This window comes from Meriones unguiculatus, chromosome 17 (genome assembly GCF_030254825.1).
Source record: "Meriones unguiculatus strain TT.TT164.6M chromosome 17, Bangor_MerUng_6.1, whole genome shotgun sequence".
NCBI lineage: Eukaryota > Metazoa > Chordata > Mammalia > Rodentia > Muridae > Meriones > Meriones unguiculatus.
In genome coordinates this window covers 36384580-36399788 of record NC_083364.1, presented here as the reverse complement: position 1 = coordinate 36399788, position 15209 = coordinate 36384580, and the positions used below count along the sequence as shown (strand labels likewise).

Sequence of the window (15209 nt, the reverse complement as noted above, 5' to 3'; positions counted from 1 at the left end):
GAAGATTTTTTTAAAGGTGAAAATACTGGGGGCCAGGCAATATCATACCCTAATTTATCTGGTTAAAATATAATCCTTCAAAATGCAGGGTGTGCAGTTTCCTGCCACTCTGTCTGCCTTGGAGAAAGACTGCCCATCCTATGAGCGTAACAAACCTCAGAGCTGCTTTCCTGAGTTCCCTTTGCTGTCCCAAAACCCCAAGCCCATGCTAAGTTTGGTATATAAACATTTCATTCCGGCTGTTCGGTGAGCTATTTTTACGGAGCACACTCAAGTGCAGCTGTAAATAAAGTTTGTCCCTCTCTCAGGTGATACTCAAGCCCCAACTCCTAGACCCAAGATGATAAAAAGAGACGGTGTCTCCACAAGAAACCCAAAACAATTCCTCTGCGGCTTGTGGAACTGCACTCAGTTCCTTGCCTACTATGTGGATGACTTTGTGATTCCAGGACATTTTTTTTTCGTTGCTTTGTCAATTAGGCCTTGTCCCAAGTCAGAGTCACTCCTACATTATGCCCTGGTGTTATGGCAGACAGAAGGTGGAAGAGCCAAACCTAACTGGTGCTGGTGACTCCAGGATCCTTCCTGATGTGCAAGCTGAGAGTCTGCCCTCGTCCTTGACTCCCCCCTGACACCTCCCAAGATCAAGCTGCATTGATCTCCGTCTTGAAAACCAATCCCCCCTCCAAAAAAATAAACAAAGCAAAACAAATAAGCAAAAAAAAAAAAAAAACCCACAAAAACCAAAACAACAACAACAAAAACAAACTGTATCACTAATCAGAGAGCTTTCCTAGGTCTTTCTTTCCCAATCATCCATGTCATGCCTATACTGGGCCAAAAGCCACTTAACTCCTAGTCTTTATGCTGTTCCTGACACAGCTGCCACAGTGGGGTCCTGCTGTCTGGCCTTCTAAATCCCGACTTGGGACCCAGCACTCTGCCCAGAGCTCTCCAGGGACCCTTCCAGCCGCCTTGCTTGTCAGGTTAAAAATCACAGGGCACCATTGTCTTGGACAAGGTTCCTGAGTGAGGTCAACAGACCAAAAGGAATCAGTGGCTTTCATCTCACGTCCCTGAGACTAAATGATCTGAATTTAGAGATCAGAAGAGGGTCGTGGCCAGATTTCGAGAACAGGTGATGCTGATAAAGTCCCTTCTTAGCTCTTACCAAAAACAAGGGAGTTGCTATTGGCCAGTCAGTGATTCATTGCCTGTTTCCCTGTTGCCACCTTCCCAGGAAAGCAGATTTGAACTCAGGGAGCCACCGTTTGCTTTTGCTTCTATTTTTTTCTTGCAGCCCTGCGGTGAACCCCACCAGAGCCCTGTGCTGTTTTGTTCTTGTCATATTCTTCCTCCTTCTTTGCCTGCCGAGCTCACCGGGAGGGAAGGCCCTTCTGTCCTATGGGATGAAGCCAGACTCCAGAAACACAGACAAAGCCACCAAAGATCTTTAAATTCTGTTGCAATTTGTATTTTGATAGAGTGACGTTTCCGATACCCCCAAAATTCCTGCTGCCCTCCCCGCGCTCCATCTTTTGTACTGCTGTGACTCTGACCTCAGCAGCTCTTTGGAGCTGGGAAACTTTCCTGCTTTCAGCTTCTGACCTTTCTCTGGCTGTTCTCACAACCTCCTCACTTGTTGGAATGAATTACATCCTGCCCCGCCCCTCCCCTACACTGTCTTTTCTTGTCTTCTTCCTCCATCATTTGCAAATCCACCTATTCCTGTAGGAACTGCTCCCTCTCTCTTCAGGGTGAACTGAGCCGGACTGAAGAAATGGCCCAAGAACTTTCTGGTGAAGTCTGAGATGGCCCTCAGAGCCACCAGCCACCAGCCAGGCTTGGAAATGACTCTGAATCAAGAAAAAAACTAGCCCAGATCTTAGGGTTTGTTTGTTCGTTTGTTTCTCTTCATGGGCAAGTGTGGAGAGCTGTCAGCCCCCAGGTGGAAAAGGAAATGGAGTGGGGGAATTCCTCCTTGGGGTGAAAAAGGCACTCCAGCACTGAGAAGCTCAGAGGTAGGGACCTACCTGCTTCAGGAATGAGGAAGCCCCTAGCCCTGCAGGGGTGCGGCAGGAGAGGGAGGAAGAGTACCCAGAGGACCTGCCCTCCTGCTGCATGCCCTTCACATGGGGTCATGGCTGCTCGACAAGGTTTCCCAAAACCCGGGTCCCTGCAGTGGCTCTCCTCTCTCCACCTGTGCAGAGCTGAGGTGAGGGGGAGGATGGGACAGGCTCAGACTACAGATTGTGTTCGTGGGTCTGGTCCCGAGACCCTCAACTCCACGTGGCAGGCAGCTCCACACAGACTCCATCCACCCCTTCTGAAGAGCCTGACATACCTGACATACCCAGGAGTGCCCCAAGATTGTCCCAAGATGGCAACTCCTTCTCCCAGGCAGCGCAGCCTGTCACCTCAGTACGGAATAAAGTTCTAGAAGTCAGTGTCACACACCCAGCGGCAAGTCCCAGACTGCAGGGCCTAGCAACCCTCAGAGCTCTTCTTGACTGAGGCCCAGAGTGGCCAGAGTACTCTGAGACCACAAAGCTTCTTCTTAAGGACAGAGCCGGAAACAGGACAGGACAGAGCTTTTGACACAGTTTTAAATTTCTTTCCAGTTTCCGGCTTTTCCATTCTATGACACAGTCAGCGTGTCCACTCCATCCCAGAGCTGCGTTCATCCAGCTTAAAATTCCCAAGGAACGTCCCCCCCCCCCATGTGTGTCCCTAAGAGCACTTGGCCTTGGCCCTTGAGGGATAAGAGTCCTCTCAGGAGAGGCTCATGGGAAATACAGTTCTCAGTGTCGCTCCTTGCCTGAGAAACTCATTTCCTAAGTGTTCCTAAGACATCTGTCCACACTGGTTCTCCTTCCCGGGCCCTTGGGCTCAGAGCAGCATGCGATCTCCACATCCTGGTATCCGAAGCCTGGCTAGGGACCTGGTCCTGCCTTTGATTTGACTGCAAAGTTCCAGGATGTTGAAAACAGAAAGATTTTAGAGGTCAGAGTTCTGCCCCTACACTGGGACACGGTCCCTTTGACACCTTAGAACATTAGTGGCAGCCAGGCGCGGTGGCGCAGGCCTGGAATCAAAGTGGTCATCTGAGTCAGTGTGCCCATTTTACAGAAAAGAGGTTAAGGCTCAGAAAGGTTCTCTTATTTATCCTTGGACCCTAGAACTGAAAAAAAACTAGGCCCAGCAGAGAAATTCAGGTCAGCTCATGAAGCTCAGACCCCAGGCATAGCTGAGAGGGGCAAACACCATCTCTCTCCCCTGCCCTTCCCAGTGGCAGGGGAGGATCTCAGAATGGAAATGATGATGCTGTATCTTCAAATCAGAGAGGAGAGGCTGTCAGGCAAGAGGGTGGGGGTGGGGGGAGTGGGATGGTGAGCCTGCTGTCAGCCCTCACAGTACCTCTGCGTTCACCTGGCTGCATTCTGGAACTTACCAAGTCACGCCTGACCAGGTGGCTGCCCCTCCTCCCCGGGTTGAGGAAGCAGGAAAGAGTGGTGAGGAGAGGCAGCGGGCAGGTCTGCCAGGCAGCGCCCGTCAGTGGCCAGGCAAGGATGGGCTCGGTGTGGGGCCTGGCTGTGGCTCTCCTTTTCTTCTGCTGGAAGGCTGGAGTCGCTGTGAGCTCTCCAGGTAAGGGAGAGGACGCCACCCCCCATCACCTCCTCGGGGCTCCTCCCTGGCAGGGAGTTTTGGCAAAGAAAGCCCTTTGTGGGCAAGGGTTATTTCTGTTAGTTGTGATTAATGGCCTGAAGAGTGGACGAGTGTTCGGGATGGTAGATGTGTCTGTGTAAGCATGGTGACGAAGATGACATCCCTGTGAGGGAGTCTGGGGGTTAGTCTTTAGGCACAGGGACAGCAGAGTGGGAGGGTAGAGGGGGCAGGGAGACACCACTGGTGACAATCATGCTGTGAACTGAGGAATATGGACTAGCAAACCTCTACCTCATGGAACTGGGCTAGCTAGCACAGCTGTTCTCTGAAATCTGCCTTTTGAATGAAAAGTTTGTCACACACTGCTTGGACAGGGGGAAGCAGGGGGAGGCGGGCTTTTCCGGAAGATGGGAAGTCACACCAATCTGTCGGTAGCAGGCACTGGGCCAGACTCACCACACACTCTTTAAGAGGCGATTTCCAGAGGAATTTTAGGTCAGGAGTAAAACTGGACAGGTCTCATCTCTCCTGTTCCACACTCGGTCCCCTGCTGGCCCTAAGGTCTCCGCAGCACTGGCGTGTTACAGTGAAGACCCCACCGTGACGCAGCACGCTGTCTAGTGTGTGATCACTGTTTAAGAATTCTTATACTTTACTTATCGACAGTCTCCCTATGCAGGGCCCTGGCTGCCTGGAACTTGCTATATAGACTTTGTTTGTTTGGGGTTTTTGTTTGTTTGTTTGTTTCCATTTTCTATTTTCTGTGTGTGTGAGAGAGAATGTTTTTAATATGTGTGGATTCACACGTGTATGGCTGTGTGTAAGCATGTGTGCAGTGTATATGGAAGCCCAGAGGTTTGTTTTTTTTTTTTTTGGGGGGGGGTCATCCTTGAAGGCTCTTTCACCTTATTCCTTAAGGAAGGGTCTCTGAATCACACCCAGAGCTCATCGATATAGCTAGACAGACAGACAGACAGACAGAGTCCACAAGTACCTGACACGTGTGGAGGCCAGATGACAGCCTGGAGATTAAACTCATGTCACCAAGCTTGGTGCAAGTACCTTTACTCCCTTGAGCTTTGGGACTGGTCCAGCGTTGCCTTTTAAATCTTCACAGTAACTCTAAGCAATAGGCACCCACCTCTGAGACGCTGCCGGCTGTCAAGGTGACTGCAGCTTAAAGGGAGGACTTTATCCCCAGAGTGAGCATTTGTTAGCAGCGCCCAGCCGCCGGACCACCCTGCCTGTCACACACGCTCACAACTGACCATGCTCATGCTGCGTTGTTCAGTCTGTTTAACCGAAGCCTCACAACCCCACGAACCAGGTGGCCGTCGCCCCACTTCACAGGTGAGAAAATGTCAGTGTGAGCACAGGGACTTGGCCCCTGTGCCTGAGTTGGTACCCAGCAGAACAAAGGAGCCGAGATGGGACTCAAACCAGGCTCTGTGTCCACATGCTCCTCAACCCCATTTTGGAGACATGGAAAAGGAATGCAGCAGGGTCCTATGACCTGGGCTGGGTTCTGTGGACCGGGGGACATAGCTTGGGCTGGGCAGTGGGGAGAGCCTATGAAGAAGCCTATCAGAATGCAGATTTGCGCGTGTGTGTTCGTGTGCGTGCACATGTGTTCATGTGTGTGGTTGTGTTAACTGGGCACAGAGAGAATGTGTGCACACGTGCCCACCTAATCACTCTCCTTACCACGTGAGCTGCCTTCAGCGCCCTGACAGCTTGCTTTCCTAGGGCACATTTCATTCAGGCTGGAGGCTCCTCTCCCCATCATCCTAATTTCCCCTAAAGATGTAGATTACCTCCAAAGCCATTCTTGACTTTCAAGAAAATGTTTCCATGGGAGAATATTTTTTGGGGGGCCAGCAAACTACCCATGGAAGGGCGACAGTTTCTTCAGAAAGCTCTGGAAGTCCTGATCCCTGCTCTGCAGTTCTTGTGGGTTCTTGTGGGTTCGGGCCCTCTTTGCCTACACTTGTTGGTATATGCTGCACAGCAGACCGCTGACCAGCTGGCATCCTGGGGCTGGCTGGCCTCAAGGGGGTTATCAAGGCTCCAGAGGGAGGGCAGTGTGTCTTCAGGGCTGCCACGAAGGCCTTGGCTTCTCTGTGCTGCTCCCATCATCTTTGTTTATATGGACAGTGACCCTCCGCAACATCCAATAGCGTCCAGGGCACAAGCGCAAAAGCTCCTGTGCGGTCAGTCCACAGGGGTGGGGTGGGGGTAGGGGCCATGGACTCACCAAGTGGTTCTCATCCAACACAGGCCTCAGCATCAGCCGATCAGCTCCTTTGGTGACAACAGACGACAAGGAAGTGCCTGCCTTTACTCAAACCGACAGGCCCAGCTCAGAGGGCGCTTTCCAGACCACTGACCTTACTCCTCTGTATGCTCCTCTAGACACTCAAACTCTGAGCACTGGAGCTGCTTCTAACACCTTAATTGCAACCAGTGCCAGGTCAGAAGGCAGTTCCAGGGACACCCAGACCACCTCTTTTGTAACAAAGACCAGGAAGACACACACCACCTCCCCTACAGCATCACCCCTGGACACCCAGACCCCCTCCTCTACAGCATCATCCCTGGACACCCAGACCAGCTCCTGTACAGCATCATCCCTGGACACTCAGACCAGCTCCCCTACAGCATTATTCCTGGACACTCAGAGCCCCTCCCCTACAGCTTCATCCCTGGACACCCAAACCCCCTCCTCTACTTCTTCATCCCTGGATACCCAGACCAGCTCCTGTACAGCATCATCCCTGGACACACAGACCACATCCTCTACAGCATCACCCCTGGGCACCCAGACCCCCTATCCTACAGCTTCATCCCTGGACACCCAAACCCTCTCCCTTACAGCATTATCCCTGGACACCCAGACCACCTCTCCTACAGCATTATTCCTGGACACCCAAACCAGCTCCCCTACAGCTTCATCCCTGGACACCCAGACCCCCTCCCCTACAGCTTCATCCCTGGACACCCAGACCCCCTCCCCTACTTCTTCATCCCTGGACACCCAGACAAGCTCCCCTACTTCTTCATCCCTGGACACCCAGACCAGCTCCCCTACTTCTTCATCCCTGGACACTCAGACCAGCTCCCCTACTTCTTCATCCCTGGACACCCAGACCCTCTCCCCTACAGCTTCATCCCTGGACACTCAGACCCCCTCCTCTACAGATTCATCCCTGGACACCCAGACCCCCTCCCAGACAGTATCACCCCTGGAAATCCAGGCCCTTTTCCTTTCAACATCGTCCCTTTCAGCATCAAGCCAGACCACTTCTCTTGCTGCATTATCCATGGATAACCAAACCACTTTCCTTGCACCATTGATGATAAATGCTCAGACCACTTCACCTGTAGCATCAACCTTAGAGACCCAAACCAATTCCCCTACAGTGTTGTCTTTGGATCCCCAGACCACTTCCTTTGCATCATTTTCCTTGGATTCCCAGAGCACTTCCCCTGAACCATCCTCCCTGGATACCCAGACCATTTCCCCTGTATCCCTGGATACCCAGACCACTTCTGTATCCCTGGATACCCAAACCACTTCCGCTGAAATATCGTTGCTGAATACCCAGACCATTTCCTCTGCACCATCCTCCCTGGATACTCAGACCACTTCTTCTGCATCATTATCTGTAGATACCCAGACCACTTCCTCTTCTCCATCAGTCCTGGAGACCCAGACCACTTTCCCTACCACAAAGACCCCAGAGAACCAGACCATCTCCATTCTTGAATTGACCCTAAAATCCCAGACCGTTTCCTCTGTAACAGAGACCAGAACTCTTGAAATAAGGATACCTTCCAACTTCACGGCTGTGCACCCCACAGAGACTTTGGCAACAAGCAGAAGCCCATCAGTCTGGATGGGCACTGTCAAGACTGGCACAGTGAGTGATCCCATAGAAGCCATCTTTAATAGCCTCTGTACTGACGACAGCTCTGAAGAGGCAAGGAAGATTGCAGTTGACTTCCTGACTTTGGCACACACCTCCACAGAAGCCCAGCACCTGTCTTCAGAAAGCAACTCCTCTTCCTCCTCCTCTTCCTCCTCCTCCTCCTCCTCTTTCTCCTCCTCCTCCTCCTCTTCCTCCTCATCCGAGAGCTCAGCTGGAGTCCTCAGCAGCTCACGGGTCCTGGAACCCGACATTACAACTCCAGCCCAGGACTTGGTTGCCTTCAGCATCACCCACATTAAGCTCACCACCTGCATCACAGAAATAGAAACGTCTGTCATCGTGTCTGGAGGCCCAGACACAAGCCACAGCCCTACAGAAGTGACGGCCTCCTGGTCCTCTTCTGAGATGTTGACTCTGCCTCAATCCATCGAGACGAAACCACGTCTCCCTGAAACCGTGAGCCCATCTGGGACCCTGTCAACAGCCAGCACCTCAGCCCCTGCCACCGCCCTCGAGGGCACCCTCCCCACCAGTGGAATCCCAGAAGGAGAAACAACGGTGGCCCAGACCCCTACCTCCAGGGAGAATCCGGTGCCTGTTAGTAGGAACCCACCTACTAACACTTCAGCACTCTCAACGGACACACAAAACCACACTGAGGTCTCGGGAACAATCACAGTCCCCAGGGTTGCTGGATCAACAGTGGGAGAGGCCACCTCCTCCTCCAGTTCCTCAGCAGCAGCCACCACCGGGAGCACTGCTCCCTCAGACACTATAACCACCGACAACAGCTCCTTCCTCACGGGTAGCCGCCCTGTTCCCTTTGTCTATTCAACTACAGTTAGCACCAGCAAGAAACCAAACGTCACCTCAGCCAAGACCACAGCCTCACTGAAGACCCCGGTGAAGCCCCCAGCATGGACACCCGCTGAGGCCTCGACAAAACGTGAGCCAGGTAAGTGAAACTCCATGGTGATTTTTTTTTCTCTCACATGTGAGTTGTTGAGATTTGGAGTATCCTTAAGGAGTTGAAAGGAAGAAAGGAGATAAAGGCCGATACTGCATCATCTCCCTGACATTTCATGATCTCCTGATCGGTTGGTAATAAGTAGTTAAGATGTACGTGTGGGGTAGTGATGTATGAGTGATGTAGTGATGTATGAGTGATATAGTGATGTCTATGTATATAGCGATGTATATGTGATGAGTGTGAAGCTGGGTTTTCGAGAAGTGGTTCAGATCTTGGCTCTGCTCTAGCCTGAGAGACCCTGGACCTGTCCCTCTCCTCTGAGCCCGAGTTTCTCCACCTTGGGTAGAGGGCGGCTGCACTGGATGAGCACTAACGTTTCCGGGTTAACCTCGACCAATTAACAACTGGGCAGATACTGTGCACCGGGGGAGATCTGAAACGTTACTCAAGAGACTTGGCTCTCAAGCCATGGAAGCCTCTAGCCCAGCCAAGCCCACGCAGAAGGGAAAAACGGAAACAACTCTTCCAGACGGCTGCCATGTGGAGCATGGGGAGGGTGTGGAGGTGGGGCTTGGCAGCCATATTTGCTGTGCTCTACATCAAGAAGAGTGACTTTAGACAAACCAACGTAACAATATTTGTGGAGTTTAGACCTTCGTATCCGAAACCGTAGAAACTTCTCAGAGAAGCTCGCTGTCAGCAACCCTGTGGTGGGAGCGGTTGGGGTCAGTTGGAGCGCCTGCCTCTGCTACTTATCCTGTCCTTCTGATTCATTCCTGGGTATCTTTGTCTTGTCCCACCTTTTCGGGCAAGGGAAATAGAACCATGAGCCACGAGTTGAGGCTATAGCTCAGTGGTACAGCGCTTAACATTGTGGGTGTGCCTGGGTCTCTCATTTGACCCAAAGCCTGAAAAAAACGATGTATTTATCATCCCTATTTCCCCATGTTACCTCTGCCTTTATCATCTCTGTCTCCATCTTCTCTGTGTACCTGCCATCTCCATCTCAGTCTTGGCCTCTGTCTCTCTTCTCTGTTTCGTCTCTTTATCATCTCTTCAGCTCTATCTGTATCACACCTTCAGGCATGCTATCACAGGCCCGCAACCCAGCGCTCAGGAGGCAGGAGCAGGACTGTGAATCTGGAGCCAGCTTGATCTACCTAGTAAAACCCTGAAAACCAACCCAAAACAGAAATTAAAAAAAAAAAATCACAACCATGTTATTGAGTTATCTTTTTAAAAATCTAGACAAAAATAGGATAAAAAGCAATTCACAGTCAGTAGGCAGAACCCAAAAGTGAATTCAGCAGATGTTCTAGTTTTCCTTCTGTTGCTATGATAAACACGGTGACTAAAAGCATTGGGGAGGAAAGGATTTATTTCAATTGTTGGCTTGCTTCTCTTGGCTTGCTCAGTTTGTTTTCTTATATAGCCGGGACCACCTGCCTAGGATTCATTTTCAAAACATTTCCCCACTGGTTCTAAAGAACATGTGGGCCAGGTCGTGCTACCACAGAAAACTAGCCTTTTCTTTCTCGTGGGTTCATACCCATACTTAGTCCCAAGACTTGCCCCAGTGGGCTTTTCCTTGGGGGCTGTTGGCACACTTCCCATTCTGAGAGCTGAAGGTGACATGGACACCTGGACACATGGACAGGCCGAAGTTTCTAGGAACAAGCCCCCTTGCTCTTCCCATCCCCACAGAGAACTCTGTTAATAAGAGTCTGTCTGCATGGAGAATGGAGCAGAGGTGGCTTCATTTTACAAAGAGTGCAGCCTTGGAGGGGAGGGAGATTCTTAAATGTAATCTCTTTCTCTCTCTTCCCCTCTCTGTCTCTTTCTTCCTTCTTCTAAGCCTCCTCTTTTCTTTATCATTATCATTGTGTGTGTGGGGGAGGTTAACAGGAATTCACAGGTATCATGGTGCATGTGAGGAGCTCAGAGGACAGCTTGGTACGATCATTTATCTTCTTTCACGTTTACATGGGTTCCAGGGATTGTACTCAGGTCATCATGCTCGCTCTGCAAGCCCTTTACATATTGAACCACCTCAAAGACTCAGGACAGAGTTCTGAGCATGGATCTCAAGGAAGTTTATCCTACTCCAAATTCCAAATTCCACAACCTCACAGATGATCGACACCCTTGGTCCACCTATCAGGCACAGAAACAGTCAGTGCCCGGTGAGAGAGTCAGAGAAAGTTCTCTAGAGAAACAAGTGGCTCTGTAGGCTGCTGGGACCAACCCAGGAATTCCTGGCCCAGGACTGTCACAAAGTTTCTTTTTCTCAAGAAACATAAAATGATGTTTATTTCTATTCTCCCCAGATAGCAGGGGCTCTTATGAACTCTACCTAGCCCAGCTTGGTAAAACAACACTCTTACTGGCGTATTCTACGGGAGCCTGGATGGCCCAGAGTCAGTCATACACCAAGGAGTCCCACCTCTTTGTAACATTGGGGAGAGGTGGAGCCTCATAGGATCAGGAGCCTCCCTGATCCTCGTGTGAGGGAGGTAAAGGTCATGCACAGGTGGTCACGGCTGCTGTGACCTAAGACATCAGCTATCATGCCTGGCCCAGAAGAACCGATGCTCAACACTAGCTATGAGCAAAAATGCCCCCAGGCCCACCATCCTTCATTTCTACCGTCCCAAAAGGCTAATGACTTAAGGACAAGTTTCTGGGGCAAGGAAAAAGAAACATCTGGAAGACCAGAGAATAAGGATCATCTTGGGGTGCTCACGTATCCTGAAGGCCTTCACAAGGAGGGGAGGAAGGAGCAGGATGTAGTGAAAAAAGACAGAACAGATTTTCTGGAGACTTCTAGGAGCTGAGCCAGTGGACTGCTATCATAGTCATTCCTATCTGGTTGCCTTCAGCCTAAAGGTGAGAAGAGATATGAGGTAAATTTAAGCTAGGTCAACTTTGTGCTACAGTCTCACAGGAAACAGTTCTTAAATGGTTAATGTCAATAGTTTAAAGTTGAACAGGAATCTGACCCAAAGGTTAAGTTGACAAAGGAGACAGATATAGGGTAGAGGCAGAGACGTCAAGCATTTTTGTCTTGTTTTAGGGACTCGTCAGACATCTGCAGATTTGAGCAGGCTCAGTGCTTTTAGCAAAAGGGACCTCTGAGCCCAGAAAGGTAACATACTCAGCTGGTGTTGTCAAAACCAAAGCTGAAAGTGTCTTCTACAGCGAGTTTTTGAGAGACTAAGGATTCAATACTCAGCTTCATGAGCTCCCAAATTAGTGATTTGTAAAGTAAATGCAGCTAGAGGGTTTACTTATGTTTCCTTGACATTAAAAGGTAGAACTTAGCAGGTGGTTATGGCACACGCCTTTAATCCCAGGGCTCAGGAGGCAGAGGCAGGCTGATCTCTGAGGTTGAGGCCAGCCTGGTTTACAGAGTGAGTTCAAGGACAGCCAGGACTACAAAGAGAAACCCTGTTTTTAAAAAAAGAAAAGAAAAGAAAGAGGGGGGAGGGAAGGAGGAAGGGAAGAAAGAGAGAGAGAGAGAGAAAGAAAGAAAAAAGAGAAAAAGAAAGAAAGGAAGGAAGAAAGAAAGAAAGAAAGAAAGAAAGAAAGAAAGAAAGAAAGAAAGAAAGAAAGAAAGAAATTTCCTGGTAGAGCTGGTAAGGTAGAAAGGCTCCGCTAGGGAGCCTCCTCACTCTACGAACTTACCACTGGACAAACTGGCTCAGAGCACCCCTCAGAGGCCACACTCCTTATCACTCTTTCTGGCCAGGGTCCTCTCCAACAGACTCAACCAGGGTCTCTAGAACTTAAGAACATTCTTGACCCACTTTCATCTTCCCTTCCTCAGTCTTTGGCTTTTTCAAACGTGGGAGGTGCCCTAAGACATCTTGTATTGTACCCACTGGTCAGGAGGACACTGCAGTAGGCCTAATTATCTCAAGAATGGAGTCCTCAGTTCTATTTGTGGTGAGCAAATGCTGCACACACATTTACAGGAGAGAGTGCAGATAGGTATGGAGAGGGGCCTGGGCTGGAGATGAGTTGTGCTTGCATCACCTTCCATCTATCCTCAACTTTCAGGTGAAGGCGGAGGCTTCCTCCTCGTACGGCTGAGCGTGGCCTCCGCTAAGGACCTCACAGAGCCCAAAGCCACAGAGAAGCTGATGCATCAGGTACGTGGCCTATCAGCAGTGAGATGAGGGGCTCTCGGGGACTCCGGGGAGCATCCACAGGACATAGAAGGTGGCTACTACATGACGCTGTGTTACAGGAAAGAGAATCCGGAGTTGAACCCGGGGCTCAGGGCTGGCTTTGATCTTGCCTAGCTTCTCAATTCTTCTGTTCCCTTTCTGTAATGTGAGTAAATATTCCCCTCCCCAAATCCAATTTTTTTTTTTCCCATGTCTTGGAAATGCAGGCCTTCTGACCTTTGAAAAGGGCAGTGGTGTTGATGGGAAAGTAAGCAGAGCTCTTGACTGAAAGCAGCAGGAACCAAGTCTTGGTAGTTTACCTGGAAAAGGCAAGGTCTGAGGAACCAGCTTCAGGTTCAACCCCTGATATCAAATCCTCTGGAACTGGAATGACAGGGATTGTGAGCCACCACGTGGGTGCTGGGAATAAAACTCAAGTCCTCTGCCAGAGCAGCAAGTGCTCTTAACGACTGAGCCATCTCTCCAGCCAGATCCAATTTGTTTCAGATCCTAGGTGTCCAGACTTTTGAGAAGTTTAGTGACATTGATGGGGGGGGGGAGGGGAAGCCACATTCTTGATTGCAAGGGAGGGGTGACCCCAGATGCACAGAATCAAAGGAACAGCAAAAGAACAGTTTTTTGTTTGTATGTTTGTTTTTGTGACAGGGTTTCTCTGTGTAGCCTTGGCTGTCCTGAACTTGCTTTGTAAACCAGGCTGGCCTTGAACTCAGAGATCCACATGCCTCTGCCTCCCAAGTGCTGGGATCAAAGGCGTTCGCCTCCACACAGCCAGAATGGCCATTTTGAAAAGCATGAGGACATGCTCCCTCGGACACTGTCCTCTTGCTGGGCACCGTCAGTGAGCACCATGCCTCCTCCACGTGCTGTCACAAGCGGGTTTCCATTGTCTTTGAGTTGCTTGTTGCAACGAAAGTTCTGAGCAGGAACATCCGATCGGCCAAGCGTGGCTCTTGCACGCACCAAATACAACCCTGGGATATTAAGAGGAAATAAATATTTGAGTCTTCACATTTTCTTAGTAGCAAGGAGGCCCGGTAGAACCACCTAGATGAGGATTTCTGTCCACAATGCATGCAAGTTTGATGTACGACAGACAAATAAATGACAGATGTCATATCAAAGTAGCGAGCATGGATCCTCACGGGAGAGGGAGGCCACAGTGGACTGTAGAACTGACAACTATTTCCGAGGTCCCAATTTAGGGTCTGGTCAGACAGCCGAAGTGCAGGAATGAGGCCATTTGGGTTTGCTGCTGGTTCTACTGTCGTCATTTTAGTCCTTTATTTTATGAAGTGTGTTAAACGTGTTGGTTTTTGTTAAGGTCTGGCCAGCGGCATGAGGCCCAGGAGTCAGGAAGATCTGAAAGTGGGCTGTAGGTAGCTGGGAGAGCTAGGGTAAATCAGACCATACCACATTTATCTCTTATGGAAGGAGGATTAGAGCACCTGCTGTGAGGTTGTTTTGTTATTGCTGTTGGGTTTCTCTGTGTAGCCCTGGCTGTCCTGGACTCGCTTTGTAGACCAGTCTGGCCTCGAACTCACTGCAATCCCCCCTGCCTCTACCTCCCCAGTGTTGGGATTACAGGCGTGCGCCACCATGCCTGGCCTGACTGCTGTGAGTTTCAAATGGCCCTTGTCATCACAGGAAGCATTGTTGATTTCCCTTCACTGCCCCTTCTTGTCCTTGGCTTACAGTGGGCTCCCGGGCAATAGGCTGGCACCTGACGTGTCCTTTTGCTTTCCAGATCCACCGTGAACTGCAAACCCACATGCCACTTGTCCGAATGTCCTTCCTGAGCGTCAGGAGAGGCTGAGGAATGGTAGCTGCAACCAGGCAAGTCCTCTGTGCCAGGAGAGTAACGCCGCCTGTGGCCCCAGCCCCACCAAAGCCTTGGTGCTGCTCTATGAACCCAGGAGGCTCCCTCGAAGGCCAGCTGGCTTGAGAGCCCTACCCTGTACCTTACTGCAAGATGTTGGCCCGGTTACGCCTGAGTGTATGTGCAAGGGGAGAGGGCTGGCCCGTTCCCAGGGATGTCCTTCACCTCCTCTGACTGGCTGTTCTATTTCAGTAAACAGAGACCTGACCTCTCAGCTGTGGTCTTCTGTTTTGTACTCAGTGACACTCAGTGTGAGCGCAGAGATTGTCTGTCTCGAGCCCGTGTGCCTCAGATGTTTTTATTACGTGGGAATTTGGGGAGTGATTTCCTGATGCCTGGTTTGGTTTGACTTTTACAAGACTTGCCCTGGATCCCTCTGAAGCTTGAGCTTCGTATTAGTCAGCTTTCTGTCGCTATAGAAAAATATGAGGTCATCAACTTACAATGAGAAAGTAGCTTATTTCAGCTCACGGTTGAGATGGTTCCGGGTCAGAAGAGGGCAAACCCATTGCTTTGGGCCTCAGGTTGGGTCAAAATAGGGCAGATCCGTTGCTTTCTGTATCAGGTGGGAGAGCCAG

General features: G+C 50.5%; 1 protein-coding gene across 1 annotated transcript; it reads left to right on the top strand.

Annotated features, from left to right (window-relative positions):
* The first annotated feature begins 3522 nt into the window (after positions 1-3522).
* Muc20 (mucin 20, cell surface associated) lies at positions 3523-14839 on the top strand. The gene is made up of 4 exons (XM_021635310.2): positions 3523-3645; positions 5944-8550; positions 12625-12716; positions 14500-14839. Exons 1-4 carry the CDS (start codon positions 3570-3572, stop codon positions 14566-14568), a joined length of 2844 nt encoding a protein of 947 aa, XP_021490985.2. The 5' UTR covers positions 3523-3569; the 3' UTR covers positions 14569-14839.
* The last annotated feature ends 370 nt before the right edge of the window (positions 14840-15209 follow it).

Excerpts from the sequence above, each read along its gene's own strand:
- Muc20 (XM_021635310.2), top strand. The coding sequence starts at position 3,570 with ATGGGCTCGGTGTGGGGCCTGGCTGTGGCTCTCCTTTTCTTCTGCTGG. Across the intron at positions 8,551-12,624 it reads CTCGACAAAACGTGAGCCAG|GTGAAGGCGGAGGCTTCCTC; the intron begins GTAAGTGAAACT and ends CTCAACTTTCAG. Across the intron at positions 12,717-14,499 it reads CAGAGAAGCTGATGCATCAG|ATCCACCGTGAACTGCAAAC; the intron begins GTACGTGGCCTA and ends TTTGCTTTCCAG.